The 22,935-nt window shown below is 53.2% G+C and overlaps 6 protein-coding genes across 6 annotated transcripts; 5 read left to right on the forward strand and 1 right to left on the reverse strand.

Moving 5' to 3' along the window:
* Positions 1 to 1,146: 1,146 nt before the first annotated feature.
* Z517_02223 (uncharacterized protein) lies at positions 1,147 to 5,199 on the forward strand (the record flags this gene model as incomplete). The annotated part of the gene is made up of 1 exon (XM_013431334.1): positions 1,147 to 5,199. The coding sequence occupies one exon, from the start codon at positions 1,147 to 1,149 to the stop codon at positions 5,197 to 5,199; it is 4,053 nt and encodes a 1,350-aa protein (XP_013286788.1).
* Positions 5,200 to 7,509: 2,310 nt separating this feature from the next.
* Positions 7,510 to 9,328, forward strand: Z517_02224 (uncharacterized protein; the record flags this gene model as incomplete). The annotated part of the gene is made up of 4 exons (XM_013431335.1): positions 7,510 to 7,961; positions 8,014 to 8,606; positions 8,656 to 9,103; positions 9,169 to 9,328. 4 exons carry the CDS (start codon positions 7,510 to 7,512, stop codon positions 9,326 to 9,328), a joined length of 1,653 nt encoding a protein of 550 aa, XP_013286789.1.
* An 803-nt stretch (positions 9,329 to 10,131) lies between these two features.
* Z517_02225 (isocitrate dehydrogenase [NAD] subunit 1, mitochondrial) lies at positions 10,132 to 11,227 on the forward strand (the record flags this gene model as incomplete). Its single annotated transcript, XM_013431336.1, has 2 exons — positions 10,132 to 11,090; positions 11,140 to 11,227. 2 exons carry the CDS (start codon positions 10,132 to 10,134, stop codon positions 11,225 to 11,227), a joined length of 1,047 nt encoding a protein of 348 aa, XP_013286790.1.
* Positions 11,228 to 12,320: 1,093 nt separating this feature from the next.
* Positions 12,321 to 13,914, forward strand: Z517_02226 (uncharacterized protein; the record flags this gene model as incomplete). The annotated part of the gene is made up of 2 exons (XM_013431337.1): positions 12,321 to 12,506; positions 13,033 to 13,914. 2 exons carry the CDS (start codon positions 12,321 to 12,323, stop codon positions 13,912 to 13,914), a joined length of 1,068 nt encoding a protein of 355 aa, XP_013286791.1.
* A 606-nt stretch (positions 13,915 to 14,520) lies between these two features.
* Positions 14,521 to 15,012, reverse strand: Z517_02227 (uncharacterized protein; the record flags this gene model as incomplete). The annotated part of the gene is made up of 1 exon (XM_013431338.1): positions 14,521 to 15,012. The coding sequence occupies one exon, from the start codon at positions 15,010 to 15,012 to the stop codon at positions 14,521 to 14,523; it is 492 nt and encodes a 163-aa protein (XP_013286792.1).
* Positions 15,013 to 18,093: 3,081 nt separating this feature from the next.
* Z517_02228 (uncharacterized protein) lies at positions 18,094 to 22,673 on the forward strand (the record flags this gene model as incomplete). Its single annotated transcript, XM_013431339.1, has 9 exons — positions 18,094 to 18,329; positions 18,388 to 20,108; positions 20,166 to 20,722; positions 20,782 to 21,166; positions 21,243 to 21,520; positions 21,575 to 22,126; positions 22,266 to 22,301; positions 22,368 to 22,465; positions 22,532 to 22,673. The coding sequence occupies 9 exons, from the start codon at positions 18,094 to 18,096 to the stop codon at positions 22,671 to 22,673; spliced, it is 4,005 nt and encodes a 1,334-aa protein (XP_013286793.1).
* Between the last annotated feature and the right edge of the window lie 262 nt (positions 22,674 to 22,935).

A 22,935-nucleotide genomic window follows, 5' to 3' on the forward strand; every position in this document is an offset into this window, starting at 1 on the left:
GCGGCGTCTGGACAGAGAAAAGATGTCCCCTTGCCCACCCCTATGTTGAAGCTCACCCCCCTCTTTCTTGCAATACGAGTAATGAAGCAGGGGAAGGGACCAGGAATTTCTCGATTGGCATTGTGCCTTTGCCAGGGGGGCCGGTAACCTTCGCTTCGCTTCTCGGATTTTCAGGGTCCAGAATCTGATCGGCGCCGGGAGAATGACCAACAAGGAGCTCCAGGTACTTGAGGATATGAGAGGGGTGCAGCGTTGGACCGTTAATTTAGACGTACGGAGTAGTTCTGTCAAAGAGGAGGGTCGCGTCGGTTACATCTCTGTAAAGCTTGGTCAGAGGTTTGGTCTCCAAAAAGCGGGCCAGGCACGTTTGTTTCAAGCGTTTCCCGCGAGTGTTTTAAAACCAATTTGCGCGGATTTCTGTCGTTGCAAAATGCTCAGATACGAGTCCTTTGCACGGAGGTATTGAAGAGATGATTGGCGCACGGACCTCAAAGAGAAGGACGATAGACAGACAGGTGTAGGTCAGCCGGCTCAGTGTTCCAGCTGGAGTGATTCCTCTATCTCTGACCTGACGCAGATGTTCATTAGGCAAAGGTGGAGAGAGGTACAATCTTTTGGTGCATGATTGCGTCTTTGGTAGTGGCTTTGGCGCTGGTTTGGGCTTGTCGTGCTGCCAAACAAGTGGGAATCCGTGGGAACCGGGGGAGAGGTGACAGCCAGTGGCAGCGCAGAGGGAAGATTGGCAGGCAAACGTTCCATTTTCTAACTTCTCTCCACCTCCATGTCTTGTTCTTCGTATTGTCCAACACTCGTCCACGTTGGCCTCTGACGGCCAATCGCCTGACATCTGGGTGTGCCCTCGGCGCTTATGGCCACCACCTGAAGCTTGCCCTCCGCTGCAATTGTCACTCGTTCTTTTGTGAGGACGCACGAGTAAATCGACACCGACTTCGACACTGTCTCCATTAGGCTCTTCTGCGCCCTCCGAGCCTCTAGGAACTTTGTCAACTCGTCCTTGCGCCGCTTCGCACAGCTGGCCTGTCAGCGGTCTCCAAGTGTTTCCCCCCCATTACTATTGCCAGTAATGGCCCAAAGTCTAAGATACAACCCCCCCATTCCCTATGCAGCCTGATCGAGTTGCCTGAAATGTCCCAGTTGACCGCCGACACACTCCCCCCTCAGTCTCCCCAGGATCGTTTGGCTCAAACAACAGCTGCTGTTTCACCCTCCTCGCTGGCCACACCTCATTCGTACGTTCTAGCCTCCCGCAAACCACAGAGTTCCGCCGTGCTACAGGGTAGTTTAATCCCCCGAGACTACTTGAGCTCGTTGTCCAGCTCGAAGCCGACGCCAGCACAGCAGAGTAAGATCGAGGAGGACGACGACGACTTGTATGGGAAGGCGCCTACACCTCATGATTTTGGAAAGAGACACGTTAAACACACACCGGAGGGTGAGGCTGCCCTGACACGGGAGAAGAGCAACGACAGCACTGCGCCGTATAACGAACAGGAGTCGAGCATATCATCTGGCTCTCAAGGCCAAAAGGACCAAGGGGTTACAGCTCTCTCCGAATCCCCAAAGTCGTACGCTTCTTCCTCGACCAGTGTGCACCCACCAAACAACATGCCGCGGACATCCTCCATCGACTCTGCCATATCTAATATCTCCAACCCTTCGCACCCCCAAAGACATCCTGGGGACGTCAAGGAGCCCACAAGAGATGAAGTGCATAATCTCATTGCCACGGCTGGGTCTGCGGAGAATCTAATCCAACACCTCCTCAAGGATAAAAGTCACGCTGCGGCTCAAAATGCCCAACTGTGGAAACTCGTTGACAAGCAGAGGGCACTCTTGTTGGGTCTGAACAAAGACCTCGAGCGGTTGACGAAAGAGAGGGACAGATACAGGAAGAAAATCAAGGAACTGCAGCCTCAGCCCTCTGCGTCGCAGGCGGACCGTCTCCGGCATGAGGAAGGAAACTCGCCTCAGTCCGAGGGGGAAGTATCGATCGTCCCCAAAGATTCTGGACAGGGAACAAGTTTTAGGGCAGAAGGGCACACTCTGGGCACTAGCGTTGGCACTATCCAGATGCAGAGCTCACCCATCGATGCTGCCATGATGCCATCACCCCTTCACCTACAGCAGCAGGGACCAAAAATGCAGAGCTTGGCCACTCAACTGGCACAACCCTCATTTGCGCTCACCGAGGCAACTCCGCTCGCAGAGAAGCCAGCGAAATCTTTCCAGGCATCCAGGAAAGCACCGCCCAAACCGCTTGACCTGCGCCCAGCAAAAGAGGACTTGCAAGCTCACCAAGTCATAGTCCCGAACGAAGCGATTGTCAGTGGAGACGAAGACGAGGAAGAGCGGGAACATGTCCAGAGAGGGCGAAGGAAAACTCGTGAGGAAGATGACCGAGACCGCGAACTTCTTGCCCTGAAAGAGCAGGAAGCGAGAAGTCGGTCTAAAAAGGAGAAAAAGGCAAAGCCTGAAGGAGAGCAAACCACTGCCCCGGATCAGATGCCTCATCCAGCGGCTGTCGCTGAAGTTAGCCAACCCTTACCTTCGAGACAAGATCACCTCTCCCCTGCCTCGATCACGTCAGGCTCAACCGGATCTTCTGCTCAACTATCGCTACCTTTACGAAGTCCCGGTCTTCCAATGAGCCCTCGTCCCATGATGGGATCTGTGCTTCCCATGTCGCCACGTGCTCCCGGAGGTAACTTTCCACTTTCACCTCGCGCACCAAAGATGCCTTTACCTATGCCAACGACACCTGGTCAACAAGCACCTAACCCCCAGATGTTGGCACAAGCACAAGCAACTACTTCTAATTCTCATATGAAGACAGGTCCTTCGTCCCTGTCGAAGATGAACACTACGGCTGGTGCTGAGTTGGATCGAGGTCAGATCCATGAGTCTCCCCTGAGTCCGGGTGACGTGCCGGTAGTGAGTCGTGGGCTTGTTGATCCGAGTTGGCCTGACCTGCTACTGCCACCAAACGCCTTACCCTCGATCCAGGTGAAAGTCGCTTCTTCTCGATTGCGACCCTCGAGAAACAGCATGCTGGGACTGAGGATGCCAGAGGAAAACGCTGTTTTCAGCCTATCGGTCTTTGAGCGTGCGACATCATCTGAGCTTTGGCGCGTGGAGAAAATTCCCACTTCACTTCCAAATCTAGAACAACAACTGAGATCTCGTTGTTCCGATCTACCAAAACTTCCCGACCGAAAACTCTTTTCAGGTCATTCACCCGCTGTTATTGACTCAAGAAGAAATGCGATTAATGACTACTTTGAAGACTTGCTGGATACCCCTATGGATGAACAAGCAGCTGCGATCATCTGCCGATTTTTGTCGACAGATGTCATGGAACCCCAACTCACCAGCATCTCACATGAAAAAGAGGATGCACAAAGCAGGCAGGTACCACAATCGCACTCGGGCATTCCAACCAAATCCGGATACTTGACCAAAAAGGGAAAGAATTTTGGAGGATGGAAGTCCCGATACTTTGTTCTCGACAGTCCAGAGCTGAGGTATTTCGAAGCACCCGGTGGTGCACACCTCGGTACAATCAAGTTATTGAACGCCCGCATTGGCCGACAATCACAATCCGAGCCCTCCTCTAATGCAGAGGTAGACTCAGAAAACCAATACCGTCACGCTTTTCTTATCCTCGAGCCCAAGCGCAAGGACATGAATAGCCATGTGCGTCATGTGCTTTGCGCCGAAAGCGATGCTGAGCGGGACGAATGGGTGGAGACGTTGTTGCACTACATCGATGAGAGACCCGTGGAGCCAAGGCCGCAATATGGGGCGGGCATCCAGTCTTCACACGCCAAGGAGGTGAAAGGGCCTCAAAGATTGGGCCATGAAGACGCAGAGTCTAAATCAAATGGAAGTCCACACACCCATAGCAACACGCCTTCACCCTCGATCGCGTCTAGCCAAACCCCGGAACTCCTCCAGGAAGCTGCGCAAACTTCCAAACCGTACAATATCTCGGGCCCCATGAACGGCGCTGTCATTTCGGATGCTGGAAGCTGGGGCAACAAATCTGCGAGTAACAATAGTGGGAGCAAAGAGCGTGAGCAGAAGAAGCGCAACCTGTTCCATTTCCGGAAGCCGTCATACGAGCAATTAGCCACGGCGCAACCGGCTCATCCCAAGAGGTCGGAGCTCAATACTCACCGAGGTGGGCACGTTAGACCGGTGTTCGGAATGCAACTCCAGGAGGCGGTGGAGTACTACTCACCGGTGGACGCGGAGGTCTATCTTCCGGCCGTGGTGTATCGCTGCATCGAGTTCCTTCGCACCAAGAATGCTGCCAATGAAGAAGGCCTGTTCAGACTTAGCGGGTCGAACATTGTGATCCGGCTGCTCAAAGATCGGTTCAATACAGAAGGTGATGTTGATCTCCTGGCTGAAGATGAGGACTACGATGTGCACGCTGTAGCCTCGCTGTTCAAAACATATCTACGCGAACTACCGTCGACGATTTTGACCCGCGAATTACATCTTGAATTTCTGAAAGGGCTGGAATTGCCAGAGAAGTCACAAAAGATTGCGACATTCAACGTCCTGGTACATCAATTGCCGAGTGCGAATTTCTCCCTGTTGCGCACGCTTTCACAGTATCTGCTTGAGGTGGTGCAGAATTCGGAACGGAACAAGATGACCATCAAGAATGTTGGAATTGTGTTTTCTCCCACCCTCAACATCCCGGCGCCCTTGTTCGCCTTGTTCCTGACGGATTTTGAGGCGATATTCGACAAACCCACCGATGGGGAGTCTGTTCGGTCGACCGAGATCGAGCGTGGGGAGGGGGCTCTTACGCCAGAAGACATCCGATCTCCGCGACGGCAAATGTTTACTGACTTGCCGACGCCCATGTACAATCAAGACAGTTTTGCTCACAATGCCCGAGTTACCCACGCAAGTGCACGAGCTGAGTATCAACTTGATCCCTCGCATGACCTGGGATTTGCACCGATCCAACCATCGTACGAGTCTCGCCAATATGTATCGATTCCACATGAGATGCCGATGAGCGCACCCAGATACCCGCCACCACAGCCTCCCCAGCAATATGGGGGAAGCAGTCAGTACGGAGGCTCAAACAATATGATGGCTCCAGAAAACGCCGCGAGTGCCAGAGCACGACGCCGCGAGAGCTCGATGTTGTTCATGTGAATGACCACGTCTCGTCCTGACGAGTTCAGAGAGACGGAAAGGTGATGCACGCCTTTCACACCATTGCTGGATTGTTATTGTTGTCTTTCATTTCCAAATACCCCATTTTGCAGGCGGGTTTTATATTCGTGCGGTTTCCTTTCCTCTCGCAGGAAAATCATTTTGTCCCAGGGCAAGCATCTGAGTGAATCTAGCTGTTTTGTACTATCTCCAAAGAGTGGAAGCGGGGCGGGGACCTTCGCCAGCATGTCAATCACTTAATGAAAGCCTTTTGAGTCCATATGAAATTTTGGGGCATGAGTGATGGGACGAACGAAAGGATACGAATGTGAAGATTGTTTAGATGGTCAAAAATGATAATCAACTTAGCTAGCGAATTTGGACCAGTAGCGGCGGGATTCAGCTCATGAGGTTGAAGGATGAACAGTCAATCGATCAATTGACCTGGTCTACCAATGACTTTGCCCTTGGCTTGTGAATCTTGTATCCTGGCAACATTGACCCTTGTCGCCAACGGTCGATCAGCTGAGTGAGCGACGCCGCCGTACCGGGTACAGGCCACGAGTCGTCCTCACGACGGTGACCAAGTAGTCACACGCCACATATGATCCTCCCCGCAGGATCTATCCCTAACAATGATAATCCTGGCCTCATTCAGCATCCTGATGGTGTTTTAGCTCTCCCCCTCGGGCAAGGGCTTAGTCAGTTAAAATTGGTCCGGGGTAACAAAAGTCAGCAATCCCGGAGTGCATGTAACTTGTTTGAAGCGAACGGCAGCGGAAAAGGAGGCTATCGAAAGGCGAAGACTCGGATAAGGCACCCGATGCTAAAGATACCAACGTCGGGCCTTATAAAGTTTATCACTTATTATGTACTCGTAATTGAATGCTCAACCGCTCAAGACATTGTGGTATCCCTAGATACCTAGGTGAGTAGCAGGTTCATTATTACTTTCCAAATGACATGGCCCTCCTTGTCATCCGTCACCGACCACACATTCTCTATTTGACACGTCACCAACGTTGGGAGGACAGGTTTCCCAATCAGTTGAACGACCCAACCCCCTTGCACATCTGATTCCCCTGAAAATCAACAGGCTCCGTCAGCCTCACCAGCCTTATGCATTAAGGCCTGACCCCTTTAGGACTCCGTTGCAACCTCCGATTGGCCGAGTTGGAGGGTCTGGAGGGTAGACTCCATCGCGCGGCCGGAGCTAGTCCAAATATAGTACTTTGTGGATGCCGGGGTCCGTTGCCCGCAGCTGCCACAGACGAGACAGACCAGTCAGCCGCGTGCTGTGGTGCCTCGCTCGTTTCGCTACAACAAGCCTCCAGCAAAGCCATTAGCCAAGTCACCCTCCCGTTGTCCAACTAACAGCTTGTTTTTGTCGCTCTCACTCTTGGGTCGTCTGGACAAGCAACCCCCCTCCCCTTAAATTATCTTTTTCTGTCTCCTGCTTCGTAGCCTGAGCTTGAGTTCTCCGTCGAATGGCGCCCTTCCGTTTCCGCCACTCTTACGTCCTAAAAACTCACGGCCGAGTGCTTGTGGGAGCTGAAGATCACGATCCGGTCTCTTAGCTCCAGGGTATGAGTCAAGAGGGGAGAAATCAATCCCATTGAACAGTTCTGTCCGACTCATTGAGCCGCTGTGCAAGGGATTTGAGACTTGACAAACCCTACCGAGTACTCGTAGACTCTCAAACGGGTAGATCTGCATTGTTGGAGGATCCAATTCGCGCGCTCCCTCTCTCACTCACTCACACACTCTCTCTCGGCCTTTTTTTGAACACAATGGCCCAATAATACCTGTTGAAGACAGTGCCAAAAACAAGAATCGGGTTTAGTTTGATCATCCTTGGTACATGGGGTGCGGGTTGGGAGACTAGCAACCGCTGGCTCCGCCTGCAGTAAGCGAATCTACTGGTAGCCTTGCCCAGGGGCCGCTCTGTTATACTTCGATTGCATGTTCACGTCACGCTACGGAAGTATCGAGCAACAAGGGGAGGCCAATGGCTATGGGATTGACACTCATTACTAAAAGCAGTAGTCAAGCCCCTCGCCTTTTTGACCTGGCCGGGATCCTGGTCGTTGTCTGCTCGACTGCAGTGACAAAGTGACACGAGCAACGAAAAATATTTCAAGACACCCGCGCCCCTGCCTTCCTCTCCCTTCACCCTGATCTGTGTCCTTCCATCTTCACTTGCGCCTTCCTCTTCACTACCTCCTTCCAACGGGTGTTTCTCGTGGGTCGCGTTCTGCTGTTTCTTTTTTCCTTCGACTCTGCCCTTCGCTCAGCACCGCGCTCCCAGACATGGCCGACGAGCCAAGTTCACCCAAGGACGTGCCCCAGGTCATGGCCACCGAAGCTCCCAAGGCCGAGTCCTCGGCACCGCCTTCCGTCTCTAGTGGGGAGAACAACAATGAGAAGGCCGCAGCTCACACGGCCACCACCGTCGACCTCGACCGTGTTGGTGAGACGGATGGCTACGTGCTCGATGAAGCCCGCATTCGCGAAAAGCTGGGACTTGCGCCCGATGTTCCCCTCAAGAAATCGAGCGACGGCAAGGTCTTGATTCCCCAGCCCACCGCGGACCCTGAAGACCCGTTGAATTGGTCGAGCTGGAAAAAAGCAGCCATCTTGGTGGTGATTGCGGTCAACGCTGCAACTTCGGATTACTCTGCCGCCACTGGCGCAAGTGCTCTCATTCCTCAGGCGACGCAATGGCGCATAGATCCCAATGAAGTCAACCATGCCACAGCTGGGTATGTCGCGATGGCGCTGGTCAATACGTGGTTTGAGCTAACATGTCACAAGTAACACATTCATGCTGGGTGTCGGCGGTATTCTGACTGTCTGGCTCTCTGCCTGGATTGGTCGCCTTCCCGTCCTCTTCTGGTTTGGATGCCTGTCTGCCGGCACCGCTGCCTGGTCTGCCGCTGCCAAGTCCTTTGAATCATACATGGCGTCCCGTATCTTGAACGGCATGTTTGCTGTTGCAGGCGCAGGTGGTGGTCTGATGTGGATCAAGGACGTCTGGTTCTTCCACGAGCACGCCAGAAAGATCAATATCTGGAGTACTGCCATTATCTTGTCCCCCTTCCTGGGTCCGCAGTTCATGGCCGCCATCCTCAGTGTGAGCACATGGAGGACAGGAATGTGGTTAAACTTCGGCATCATCACATTGGGATTGGCTTTGACTGTCATTCTTGGGGACGAGACATTCTATCCGAGACATCTGATGCCGGACCGAGTCCCCAAGCGCAAGAACCGTCTTCTCCGAGTCGTCGGTGTTGAACAGTACAAGACCAAGTACACGACCAACACTTTCCTGGAAGCTGGAAGCCGATTGGGATACACGGTGCTCAAGCTGCCGGTGTTCCTGACTTGCCTCTTCTACTTCTTTGACTGTAAGTGGGCTTACCTCGAGTGCTGCAAGGCCCAGCTGACCTCTTCCAGTCCCATGGACGATTGGAAACAATACCACCATCTCAGTCTTCATCATTCCTGCGTATAACTTTGACTTCCGTAACCTCGCGGCCGTCTACACGGCTCCCGTCGTCGGCGCGATCCTGGGACTTGTCATTGGTCACTTCATGTTCGATTTCATTGCCAAACTGTGGGCGAAGCGCCACAACGGAATCATCGCACCCGAAAACAGACTGGTCATCTTGTGGCTCGTGCTGCCGTTCAAGCTCATCGGCTACAACCTGATCGGCACGACCTTGCATCATGCTCCCGCCTGGTCTTATTGGGTTCTGGTGGTGGGATGGGGAATGCACAACTTTGCCACCATTGTCACCACCTCGGCGGTGGGCGCGTACTTGCTGGATGCATACCCGGAGGCAGCTGGTGAATGTGCTGCCTTGCTCAACTTTGCCAGAACACTGGGTGGATTCATCATCGGGTACGTGTCAATACCTGCACTGTCTTTTTGCTTCTTCCACGGGCTAACATTCCTTGTCCATCCAGATATATCCAGATCAACTGGGCCACCAAAGCTGGTACACAGACAGAATATGGCATCCAGAGTGGTATCATGGGAGCCGCATTTTTCTTAGTCGTGTTCCTGCAATTCTTCGGAGCCAAATTGAGGCACGCACAAGGACCGTTGAACTTCAAGACTTACTAGGTCCGGGAGACGCGGAACTGGTTAGGAGTTGGTCGTGGGGATTCCGACTGGATATTATTGCGACCGGGATGTTGGAAAAGAACGGAAGAATAGCAGAGACGATACCTTTAGCTTTGTAGTAGTGTTTAGATGGGATTAGCGACAGATTTACTGAATGCATTCCAACCTCTGCTGGCATCTTTGTGAGGCATCGAAACAGGTGAATGAAGGGGCACCAAAGGGGAATAAATGCCTCGCAGCCACGCAGCCTCGCTTAATCAGCCGGCGATGCCGGATTGGCCCGTCGACGTCATCCTGATTTGCTGCCCGCAGCGTCGACTGTGATTGGCCAGGATGGAGCTTCGTGCTGCTCTTTGCATCAGAAGCAAAACCAAAAGCTCCTCCACCTGTTTGATAAGTTTTCTCTGCCTTTACTACTCTGCGCACCACGATAAGGACCACCCCCGAACCCAAACTCGATTGATGCTCCTCCGAAATGTCGCTGGCCAGGTCGTCTCGTAGCGCTCAGGTAAGAAAAGCTCACCCTCCCCCCGAAACTGCGTCGAGTACTGGAGATCTAATCGCACATGTTTTTCGCTTCTCTTCCGCAGGCGCTGCTCCGTGCTGCTCAGCGGGCAACCAGGCCACACGCAACTTCGCCCTTTCTCGCAAGATGTGAGCAGCTTCTCCACGCGTGCCGCACCTCAGATCGCAACTAATATACTCGTCTCCCCCCTTCTAGCCTACGCAACGGTCGAATCGGACATCTTCAAGCCTACAAAATATGGTGGGAAATACACGGTGACGTTGATTCCTGGTACGATATGGCCCTCGAGCTCTACAGCGTGAGTCGTGCTCACTCGTGGAACCCGGCAACAGGTGACGGTATCGGTGCCGAAGTCGCCGAAGCAGTCAAGACGATCTTCAAGGCCGACAATGTCCCCATTGAGTGGGAGCAGGTCGACGTGTCGGGCGTCGACTCGGGAGACAAACACTCGGAGGACCTGTTCAAGGAGTCGATAGCGTCGTTGAGGCGGAACAAGCTCGGGTTGAAAGGTATCCTGCACACGCCCATCGAGCGTTCGGGCCACCAGTCGTTCAACGTGGCGCTGCGGCAAGAACTCGACATCTACGCCTCGGTGGTTTTGGTCAAGAACATTCCTGGCTTGGAGACTCGGCACAAGAACGTCGATCTGTGCATCGTGCGTGAGAACACCGAGGGCGAGTACTCGGGGCTGGAACACCAATCGGTGCAAGGCGTGGTCGAGTCGTTGAAGATCATCACGCGGGCCAAGTCGGAGCGAATCGCCAAATTTGCCTTTTCGTTTGCCCTGGCCAACAACCGCAAGAAGGTGACTTGCATCCACAAGGCCAACATTATGAAACTGGCGGACGGTCTGTTCCGCAACACGGTCAAGAAGGTTGGGGAGGACTATCCCAGCCTGGAGGTGAATGACATGATTGTCGACAATGCGTCGATGCAGGCCGTGTCGCGCCCTCAGCAGTTTGATGTTATGGTCATGCCCAATCTGTACGGAGGTATTCTCACCAACATTGCTGCGGCGCTTGTCGGAGGGCCTGGTGTGGTTCCGGGCTGCAACATGGGTCGGGAAGTTGCCGTCTTCGAGCCAGGGTGCCGACACGTTGGTCTCGACATTCAGGGCAAGGACCAAGCCAACCCCACTGCTCTTCTTCTTTCGGGCACCATGCTCCTCAGACACCTGGGTCTTGACGATCACGCCAACCGCATCTCACGAGCAGTGTACGATGTGATTGCGGATGGGTAAGTTTCCTGCCATATGAATAAGGACTCGGGGCTAACTGGCCTCCAGCAAGGTGCGAACTCGAGACATGGGCGGCTCGGCTACGACGCATGAATTTGTCAGGACGATTCTGGACAAGATGGAGGCGGAGCTGTAAGAACTGTAAGCCAGGGAGGTGGTTCGAGCAGGAGGCATGAGACGCAGATGTCAATACAGAGAGTGCTTGGTTGGATGGTGACAGAAGCAATGCGACGTTGACTGGTTTTTTTTTTTTTTCTTGACATTGATAGCCCAGCATTGATGTTTAGACATGGATTCCTGATTTTGATGTTGATTTCGGGAGTCTGCAATGTGCAATATGTTATGTGCAATGTGCGATATGCAATATGCAATTCCTCAATGTGCGAATATACCGAGTAGTCTCTCCCCACAACACATACGACGGGTTACATGTGAAGAACGACACAAACGACACAATCGGATATCATGACCGACCGGACCGAGCAGTATACAAGCCCAACACGCACCATACAACATGCCCCATACCATGCCATACCATGCCCTGCCCAATGCTTCCTGTCTTGCCTGTAGATTGATGATACGAGGTACATGTAAAGTTAAGCTCGGTAAAGCAAAAAATACTTTTCACAAAAGGGACCATCCACTGATACCTTCTGTGCGCTAAGCCTCGGCTCAGCGACTCAACAACTCCTCGTGGCTTGAAACCCCACTCTCTCACTCTTTCGAGGGGGGAGAGCCGATGTCAGAAGGTCCCAGTCAACACTTTTCCACTTGATACCTGGTCTGGCACTGGCAACTGGCAACTCGCGAGACTGATTCAGATTGGTTGATCACTACCAGGGAGTGAAGGTGGGTGTGCTTTAGTCTGGGTTTTGGTATAATATATATAAGAACCTAAAGAACCCTGGGATATTCACGGCCGAGGTCATTGATTGTTACTACTACGACGACGACTACTACTACAACAACAACAAAAAGGTACGAGGTACTTTACTACGTGTATATTTATATATATGTATCATTTATTCTCGATTCATCTCACTTACTCACTCACTTACTCTTTCCCTAGTATCGACAATTCACTACTTGCACCGGTTCATATCCTAGGGAGTGTTACCTAGGTAAATAGTGTAATCTACCTCACCTCCTCTCTACTTGACCTATTCTCATCTGTTCCACCTACCGAACAACCACCACCAACCGCCTCCCCAAAAAGTCCAATTTCAACCATGTCGTCGTCGTCGTCGGTCCCCTCCCTCTCCACCCCGCTCACCAAACTCCTGGGCATCAAGTACCCGATCATGCTGGCGGGCATGGCGCGCACCTCGGGCGGTCCGCTCGCCGCGGCCGTGTCCAACGCCGGCGGCATCGGGACGATCGGTGGCCTGGGGTACACGCCGAAGCAGTTGCAGGAGGTATGTCTCCCGCTCTCTTTCTCTTGTCTTACCTCTGCCGAGTGGTTTTTATTTTTTTATTTTTTATTTTTTATTCTTTTTTTTGGTCGAGTTTGGGTTTTTTGGAGGAGGGATGGGAGGGTGAGTAAATTGGATTGGGTTGGGTTGATTGTGATATGTCACGCTATGGTGTTCCATACTGTGCTGTTACTATGCTATGCGGTGTGGAGGTGTGGTGGGAGTCGAGGCTCTAGAGTCTAGAGCGTGGAGCACCGGGGTAGGGGTATCAAGAATGAAAAGGAACGAAGAAGGGCTCTGCAGTCGTTGTATCAAGGAAGGACGGAGTCTGGTGGAAGAGGAAGAGAGCATGGAGGTTCGAGTACAGGGGGTCACCCCCAACCCTCTACTCCTCCTGGACCCAAGAAACCCATCCATCCGTCGTTCCTCAATTCCCCCCTTATCATTTGTGTGCTTCAATCCCCAACCCGACATCTCCCCCCCCCCCCCCCCCCCCCAAACTAACCACCCTCTGATAACGGCGTTCCAGATCATCGACGAACTCAAAGCCAACCTGACAGACCCGTCGCTCCCGTTCGGCGTGGACCTCGCCCTCCCGCAAGTCGGGGGCTCCGCGCGCAAGACCAACCACGACTACACGCACGGACAGCTGGACGAGCTGATCGAGGTGACGATCCGGAACGGGGCCAAGATCTTCGTGAGCGCCGTGGGCGTGCCGCCCGAGCGGACCATCAAGCGGCTCCACGAGGCGGGCGTGCTGGTCATGAACATGGTCGGGGCGCCCAAGCACGCCGAGAAGGCGCTGCGGGCGGGCGTCGACATCGTCTGCGCCCAGGGCTCCGAGGGCGGCGGCCACACGGGCGACATCGCAAACAGCATCCTCATCCCCGCCGTGTGCGATGTCGCGCGCAAGTACCGCTCGCCGCTGACGGGGGAGCCCGCGCTCGTCGTCGCCGCGGGGGGCATCTACGACGGCCGCAGCCTGGCTTCGTCGCTGATGCAGGGCGCCGTGGGCGTCTGGGTCGGTACCCGCTTCGTCGCTGCTGAAGAGAGCGGCGCGAGTCGTCTGCACAAGGAGGCCGTCGTCAGCGCGGGCTTCACCGACACGCTGCGCACGCTGGTCGTGTCGGGCCGGCCCCTCCGCGTCCGCCTCAACGACTACGTCGCCAAGTGGGAGGCCCAGCCCGAGCGCATCAAGGAACTCACCGACAAGGGCATCGTGCCCCTCGCCTACGACATGGAGCATGACAACGACGTCGACACCCCCTTCCTCATGGGCCAGGTCAGCGGCATCATCTCCGACATCAAGCCCGCCCGCCAGATCGTCGAGGAGATGGTCACCCAGGCCGTCGACATGCTCAAACTGGGCAGCACCTACATCGAGGCTGGCGGTCCCAGAAGTCGATTGTGATTGCCTGGTCACTTGCGAGCACGAGATGGGGGGAGAGAGAGAGAGAGAGAGAAAGAGAGGAGAGGGAGTAGGCATGGTTACAATTTGGGGAGTGGGTGGGTTGTCTTGCCGCGATTTGGGTTGGTGTACCGAGTACTCGTAGCGACAAAGAACGACGTCAAGAACAAATCTTGAGTCCATCTGCTGAACGAACCACTCACCAAGTTCGCTTCCCTCGGTAGGGCAATGGTCTGGACGGCAGAGATTGATGGGAGATTCTCACAAAAGCCTCACAATCTCTAACAGAGGTCAATCGTTCGTACAAAGGAAAACCGCTTCATGGGTATTAGCTACCAATCAGTACTCGTACACTCGCCGAATCCTTTACAATCCCTATGTACGCCGTCATGGTCATCTGTAATGCTGTCGAAATAACACCTTGCCGGGATCTTGTCGGTCTCGAACGCGCCTTTTGTAGCCCCATGCCCCGTAAACTATGCTTTGGATGCTGTATACAATTTGAACACAGCGATTGACTGTTCCTGGTAAAGATGGATCGTTTTCGTCGCTTTTCGTCTTGACACGTCGCCGTGGTGTCACAAAATATCTGGGTCTGGCCCAAGATAATCAACCAATCTCCGAAGTCGTGTTGTTGCCCTTGTACACGGTGCCATGGACCCTGACACTGATTCCAACAGCAATTCCCACCGCGGCTCCAATGATTAGGAACCCAATGAGGATCTTGAACAGCAGACGTTGCCGTGCAGACAACTGACTAAACCACACGCACCCTCTCTGCTTTGGCTTTGTCATGCACTGCTTCTCTCTCTTCCAGAACTTGAATCCAGCTTTAGCCGCCGATTTCTGAGCGTCCTTTTTCTCTTGAGTGATTGATGGCGAGAGATTGAATGTGCCGGACTCGAGATCTTGAACAGCCACTTCCACGGGACTGCCCAGCTTTTTCAGATCCACCGACGTTCGGGGGGAATCATGGTTGTAGAGGTAGAAGGGGGAAGTGATTTTTGCATTGCAGCAGGGGTCGAACTCTGATTTGGATCGACGGATTGAAGTCGGGGGTGGTTGTTCAGTGAGTTCGGTAGCTTCAACGGCGACGGCCATGGCTGGGGTGTGCTGCCGATGCAAACCTGAAGAGGTGCAGAGGCGGTAGAGATGTGGTCTTTGAAGCTAATGCTTCTGAAAGGAAAATATCTGTAATTGTGCTTAAGAGCGGTGGAGGGATTTCAAGAGCCCATTTTGAACCGAAAGTTGTCAAGTCGGTGAGGATGTGTCTCGGGTAACGAGGGCGAATATTGCTGTGCGTGAGTTGTGTGCGTGCGTGGACAAAAGGATCTTGACGGGGAGGGAATCTAGTTTTGGTCGTTTCGTGATTGAGGCAGGTTCAGGTGGCGGGCAGGTGGACAGTGGGCACCTGCAGCTCCTGTCAACTGTTAAAGTGGCTGCTCGAGCCAAGCACGCAAGGCAGGAGCGTTGGCTGGTGATGTCAAGATTGCACCGTTCAAGGAGGCGGATGGAGTACAAGAAACCAAGGCGATGTTCAACAGAGACTCCCTTTTCAGCTGAGTTTCACTTTTACTTTCCACGGTTTGCCATGGCCGCAGGGGGAACCTACGGGTCAATATATTGGATTGGGAATGCCATGACCCATGACTCTGGTCGTCAGATGAGATGTGTTTGCTTCGTCAGCCACCGATTGGAGCTGAATCCGAGGTGCAATCAAAAGTGACCAGGTCCTGTGTGCAGCTTTGACTGGCACAGACTGGCGTGACTGGACGCGACAAGGCGACAAAGGGGGAAAAGATGGGGAAAAGCTCATGCTGGAGATCAACAAACGAACGCCACCAGTTATTCCCCGTTGACGCTAGAGGCGCCTCTAATTTGCTAGTGCGCACTATTATGTCTCACACTAACCGTATCAAGGAATCCGCTGGGCTGGGATGACATGTTTTTGACCCAAATTTGCACCTTTTAGTGGAGTCTGTTCTGGCCGTCTCCTGCTTCGTGTTCCTCATTACCCAAAGCCTCGTAAAGGATGAAACAGGTTTGCAGGAGGATGGAACCACAGAAACTTGGATTTGTGAGACTTGCATACGACTACCGAGTTATCGCACAGTTGACCAACGAGGTTTCTTTCTATGTCGACAGAACTTCTATTCTCGAATGACCGCAATGGCATCAGCGAGGCTGTTATTTGGTGGCATCTGCCAAGGTTGATAACGGGAAGCTCCACCAAGCAACCTCGATTCTTTCCCCAATAATCCATCCTTCCTTGTTTTTTCTCGCCTCGATTTGGTCTCTAACACAGTCGCCAGTGAGCAAGTCGGTAGACGACACGATTGCAGAACATACTCGGCATAGCGGGAAGTGCGCAACGCGTAAGAACCTTGACATTTGCCGTTTTGAGAATTGTATTAAGAGAACATGGATATTATGTCGTTATTACAGGACTGACTGAATCGTGTTGGGTAGGTATGGTGGCTATTAGGTGCCGTGGTCTAGGCACTCGGTACCGAGTACTGGTAGGCGAAAATCGCCAAAGCTAGCTTTGTGAGCGGCACGTTCCGCAAAGGCGTCTCTTGGAGGATACTCTTTTGCGAGAAAAAGAGCGCCTTGCTTGTACCGAGTACATGGCCTCGGATGCGTTTGATCAAGCCAAAGGCGACTCGCGATACTATTGGTGATCAGCGTTTTCTTCTGGTGCTTAAGTTGTGCCAACTGTCGCTGCAGCCTGTTGTCCGTACGGAGTACGGAGTACCGAGTACTGTAGGATGGTGGGTCCATCCACTATCCTCCCCCTTCCCATTCCCCAGCCTCAGCCTTGTCTGTGACTCATTCATCATGTACGAAGTACATCCTTGTATGTTCAACGGAAAGAAGAGATGTGACCCTTCACCGCCGTATGCCAGAGGTGAAAGATATCTCTCTTGTCAATACCAGATATGTGAGATTCACCCCACGGCCATTCTACAAATGTCTAGAACAATCACCCTTTTGAGGCGAGCATGCTTGCTTTAGGAGGGATGTCTCCGTTTTTTTGTTTTTTTTTTTTCCTTTTGAGAGGCGGGAAAGGGTCAAAGGGACCACGAGAGGGTAGGCAACACCGCCTTAAAACCCCGGTCTGTCGCTTCTTCTTGCCGTATGGGACCCGTCCGCCTAGGACAGCACAGCACAGCACACAGACGCCGAGCGGAAAGACTTTAAATCCGCTGCGGGAATTGCCATGATAGGGTTGGATCGTAGTAACGAAGTATGTGCATGGCTGGACATGGTAAAGGCGAGGTAAGGATGCAAGTACCTCGTCCGTAGTCGTAGTACCGAATACGAGGTTCTGCGGGGCAAGTCATTGGGTGAATATTAATGGTGTGGGCGGTTTTGAGGTTGTCAAGGAGGTCGAGCCAGAACTCTCGACGAATAATAAACAGGTGCTCAACAAGTATAGGTTGGTCTGGCTCGCTTCGTGAAGGTACATATACCTATGCATCCTTCCTCTCCGGGCGCGACTAGCGGGCCGCGGATTGAGATCCGGCCCTCGCCTCATTGCGGTGAACGGATTGCTGCAGGGTTTATGTGGCATGGCTGGCCGCCACGGCGTCGCCAATGTGATCTAGTTCGCAGCGCGGAACTGGTCGTCACGTTGGCATGCCATGGCTAGATGCATTCATCCCCAGGGTTATCACCTTGTCACTGCACTTGCAGGGTTTCTTGTCTGGTGGCTAATAGTCCTTTGTTCCTCCGTGGAGGAGGGGGAGAGGGAAAACAAAGAGAGAGGCATATTAGCGGTTCCATTTTCTTCGAGCTCTCCTGTGCCCCAAGCAAGAGGGAATCTGTGGTGTAGACATGAGGCTGGCTGGCTGGTTGGTTGGCTGGTGGCTGGCCTGGATGTATATGGCTGATGGCTCTGGCACCTTTCTTTCCACCCGCCTGATTTTACCCAGAGTTGTTTCTCTCTTTCTGTCCTTTGATCTGGAATCGATGCTTCTTTCCCCCCAGCTCGCATGTGGAGTGAAATCCCATATCACTGGGCACATCGTACACGATTCGCCCTCTCGTGACGTGAGAAACTCGCCCCCCCCCCCCTTTCCTCGGAGTTCCTCGCAAGTCCTTCGCATGTGTGCATTGGGGCTGAAGTGGTGTAGCAGATCTCCTCCAAGAGTAAACATTTGAGGCCGTTTCCGTGTCAGAATGAATAGCCATCCGTGCCCCATTTCCCTGCTTCAACATGGGAGGGACGACACCGTGTACGATGTGCTTACCCTCAGCGAAGACAGTTCAGACGATGAATCGCCCGACCTCGACCAGAACTTTTTCAATGACGACGAAGAGCATCTGAGTAAGGGCGATGTGGCTACGGGACTGACCACGTGGTATGTCCAGTCGTGGGAAGGCCGGGAGGCGTTCCGAGAACTCTATCAGAACTGGTAACTGCTCCATAATACTTCTGGTTCTGTTTTGCGCCTATGTTAATGTCACACCCAGGAAGGACGCCATAATATCATCGTTCCATCTCGACCCAAGAGCCTTTCGACCAGTCTTCAAAGAAACGCGTGCGCAGATCCAAATCACGGTCCACAGCAGCGTGACACCAGCAAATCGACCAACCGGCGAACTTCTGGGATACATTCGTTTCATCCGCAGGGCTGGGACGGTGGAGTTGGCCAACTTTCAGGCAGAGCTTCGACGCAGCAATCTAGGGCTGGGCAACTCGACCAAAGTCGGCAACGATGAGCTTGCAGGGTGTCACGGGGAGGGCTTCAAGCTGGCGGCCCTGGTTCTGCGCCGCCTGGGCCACTCGGTCAAATTTGCAGCCAGCGAGTTCTATTGGAACTTTGGACTGCGCGGACTGTACCGTACAAATCTCTATTGCCACTTGTCGCCAGCCAAACCGGAAAAGGTTGAGAAAATGAAGGCGAAATACGCACTTGACCGTACCAAACCGAAATTCAAGAGGACCCTCAAATCACATATCTGGGAAGACGTGTCGGTCAAAATCGGCAAGGCCAAGGGGGATTATGGGCTCGAGGTCTCTGAAGACGAGTTTCGTTCGTGGCTGACGGTTTCGGTCGATCTCGATTCGCCGTCCTCCGACAATGTCGTCCAAACCCTCTCAGGCGATCTGATCCTTGACACTCGATTCGCAGGGAGGATCTATCTCAAGGGGTTGCGGATTGAAGGACATAGCACTGGTTATATGTTCGGGTACAACTTTGCCTGTGGCTCTATTGGCCGCGATCGAACTCACCTGCGACACCAGTTGGAAGAGACCGAAATCCTCGCCAATATTTGGGACCAGGCCATTCAAACTCAGAGGCCTGATTTGATCGACGCCTACATCAAACTGCTGCGTGATAAGGAAGATTGCCCCGACGTTGCTGTGACTAGTGACAAGTTATCACAGGAATCCGTGCGCCTGATTTGGGAGCGGCTGAAAACCAATGATCCTGACGCCTTCTTTTACTGCGAACGTGACCCTTCTCAACCCATCGCCGTCGATCAGGTTGATTTGATCCCAGCCGAGCTTCACAGAAGACCCGTTGCAGTCTCGCGTGCGGTGTGGCGCCTATTGAGCAAGTTCTCGCTTGTTCGGACTCCTCAGGAAGAACGCACCCGGTTATTCATGCACTCGGAACCAATAGACGCCGACAGGACACCTTTCAGTACCAATGTCCTCCGTGCTCTCCTAGCTTCGTTGGCTTTGCATCCAAAACTGCGCGACTTGCGCTTTAAGTTCGTGCAAGGTGGAGGCACGGATCTCGACCTGGCATACAGCAAGGATGTGAAACGAATCCAGATCCACGGCAAGTGGTTAAGTTTCCAGAAGGTCCACGAACATGGCCTGTGTGAGGTTTTGCGGTTGACAGCGCCTGGGTACATTCGCGGAGAGGCCTTTTTCTGTGACCATGTGGTGGAAGACTTGTTTGACGCTCTCCTCTCCAAGTCTGGGGACGATCTAGGTATTTCGAGCCCCAGCTTGCGTCGTCGATTGCGACGCAGGATGCGTGATCAGCTCGCGCTCATGCCTCGACTGGTCCGTGTTGCACGTACCGATGCAGTCAGAGAACTCGAGGTTCGCTGGATTGGCAACGAAGGCGGACTTGTGTCGGCCATCTGCAACAAAAATATCTGCTATCACGTCACTCTGCACCGGGTGAGCACGTGCGAAGTGAAACGAAACGATGTAGTTCATGTCGATCGACGCGGTGCGTATTGGTATATCTTGCTTTGGATCCCCTGGCCCGATACTTATGTGTGAATAGACAGGCGTACGTCCAACGGTCGCCTCTCGCGGTCGAAGCAGCCCTTGTGCGCAGAATCCACCATGGACTGCCGCTGTGCCTTTCAAATTGTCCCTAGGACCGACTCGAGAGCAATTTTCACCGGGTTGGACCCGCATGAATTCTATTTCCCAATGGTCGCGCGAGTGGAAAACGGTTCCTTTATGGCTGCCCCGCCAGCACCCGTGGCACCACGCGGGTTATTATTGTCTCCAGTTGACACAGAAATGGACATCAGTGAAGTCAACGGTAACGAAGAGGTCGTAGAGGGTCAGGACATGTGCGTGTCCAAACCGGAGCCTGATGGAACCAATGGAGATGCCGCAGATAATAGTCCTGAAGTTGCCGACAACGGATCTGGGGCAGCAAACCAGCAGATGAGAAGGGCCATCCGCCGCGAAGGAGTCGAGGTTTCTTTCGAGAAGGTGGATGATCAGCCTGGGTTTGAAAAAGACGACAGTGAATGGCGGCGGTGGCATGCTGAGGAGTTGCCAGGAGCATTTGCTAAATTGCTGGCACGTCGGGAAAAACATCATACCGTACGTTGGACTTTCTGCAAGCGCAGGCTGAATAACCGACTGATATTGACTGGTGACAGCCGACGTTTCACCCCGTGGCCAGCCTTGAGTGCGCACACCTGGACTTCCATTTTGTGAAAGATGAGTATGCACTCGTCCGCCTCGGCAGTGACAGTTCCTCGGAGAATGTCATCTTCATCCACGATATCTCCTATTGTGGGGGGGAAGATGAGGCTTCCACGGCATATTTATTGGTCACCAAGTATTCAAGACTCTGGTCATGTTTTCCTGATTTCAAGCCCCTCGGGATTGACAACAACGATATGGTCGCCAATCAACTAGAACTGTTGCTTCATTTCGAAGACTTCGACAAAATGGGTTTGCGAGATGACGCTGAAGTCATTCAGCTGGGCGATATTATCTCTGCGGCGGATCTGATGGCTGGCTCCAATACTGTCGTCACCGGTGTCGACCATGTCCTTCAACCACCTCCAGGTAAGCAGGGGATACTCCAGTCATGACGCCAATAATGAGCTGACAGCACGAAACCTTCAAGCCTCGGAGGATGAGACCATGTTCTGTCGTTTTGCAATACGAGGGGCGGCATCGGATGAGCAAGTTGCTTGCTGGACACCAATAGCTTCTCATCTCCTTCAACGCCGTGACCGGTGGCCGGCACCACAGTTCGACACCACTTCCAGGCCATCTGTTGTGGACTTCACGCCCGGCGTACTTGGGCCTGCGGAAGGATTTTCGCAAGCTGGCTTCGAGATTCGAGCTGCTCTTGGTTTTGATCAAGAGCGCCATTTGTCTTGGAAGGTATGGGTGATGCATCGCTGAGACCCTTGAAAGGCCCCTTGTTGACCGATACAGATCCGACACGCGCAGAGTCAAGTGTATGATGGCCCACCGAGGAAAGTCCTCGACGACATCTGTTCCGAGCAGCTCCAACCCCTGTCGACGCCAAATCCGGCACCACCAAACATTGCGCTGGTCGCAGGGGCAAACGCTCCTTTTCGCCTGAATGAAGCGAATCGAAACATGTCATCAGCAGAGAATTTTGTCTCCCAGCTCGACCTTGTCAATATGGCTCTCGAGGGCCCTAGCAAGCCTGACTTTTTGGTAGTACTGAGCTCGCCGGCCGTGCTCCACGCAGCGGTAGTGCCACGGTTTTTGGCAACCATAGTCAATTTTCTCAAGCATAGACGGTCCGTCCACATGAGGCTCTGCCGCCTCAAAGAGCATGGGCTTCCGCAAGAAAGGAACATGCTGCTCTTGGTTGCTTCTCCATTTTGCGCGCCGCTCCCTTGGTATCTGCACTGGCCAGCCTCTTCCAGCGGACCAGAAACCATCACGCTCCGTGACCTGATTGGCGACCTCGACTTTGACAATTCTCGCACTGGGGCGGGACCAGATCGAGCATTTGTGTGCTCTCCTCCTCTCGAAGGCATGCAAGAAGGGCAAGGCCGACGGGCATGTCCAAGTCATATTTACAATCACCAAACGGGGCAGCCGTTGCCGAATTGGAAGGTTCCTCTGCAGTGGGATTCTGACGGACTTCTAGGACTTTCCTGTAATCCCTTACCTTGGCAGCATCCCAGTAGGTGATCTCAGAAGATAGCTCCAGATTGTTACCGATTGTATAAGCTGACGATGTATCTCACAGGACGGCAAGACCTTCTCACTGTACGGGAGATGGCTCGGCTCCAAGGTTTCTCCGATGATTTTGTTTTTTATCAATCCACAGCTGTGCAATATCAAGATGTATGGACCGCTATACCGCCGGTTATTAGCCAGCTTGTGGCAAAGACCATCCTGCACGTAATCCAGGGAGCGCTCAGGGCTAAAGTTGGCGGCCGTTTGGACGGTCAACGAGCTGGGAAAAGGCCCAGACAAGACTGTGGAGATTGAATGCCTGATGTCAACTCAGGCGTTGTATCAGAATCGGAGATATCTGAAGGGGGTGTTGTAGAAATGATGCGGAGCCCGACAAGTGGACATAGGTGTCGCCGATTAACAGGAGTCATCTGGTCGCGACGTAATGCATATTTTTCTCATGCACTGATCCCCTTGCCCCACGGGTGCTGCTGTGTACAGTGAGACACTGGAAATAGTGAAGGGCGTGTCGACAGATGTCACTGATGCAATCCGGGAGTTCATCGCCCATACTCGTGCCGGCTGGTGTAGAGAGGAATTGACCAATGCAGCAAAGATACCGTCCTTGTTCGATCATG

Source organism: Fonsecaea pedrosoi (assembly GCF_000835455.1).
Source record: "Fonsecaea pedrosoi CBS 271.37 unplaced genomic scaffold supercont1.2, whole genome shotgun sequence".
NCBI lineage: Eukaryota > Fungi > Ascomycota > Eurotiomycetes > Chaetothyriales > Herpotrichiellaceae > Fonsecaea > Fonsecaea pedrosoi.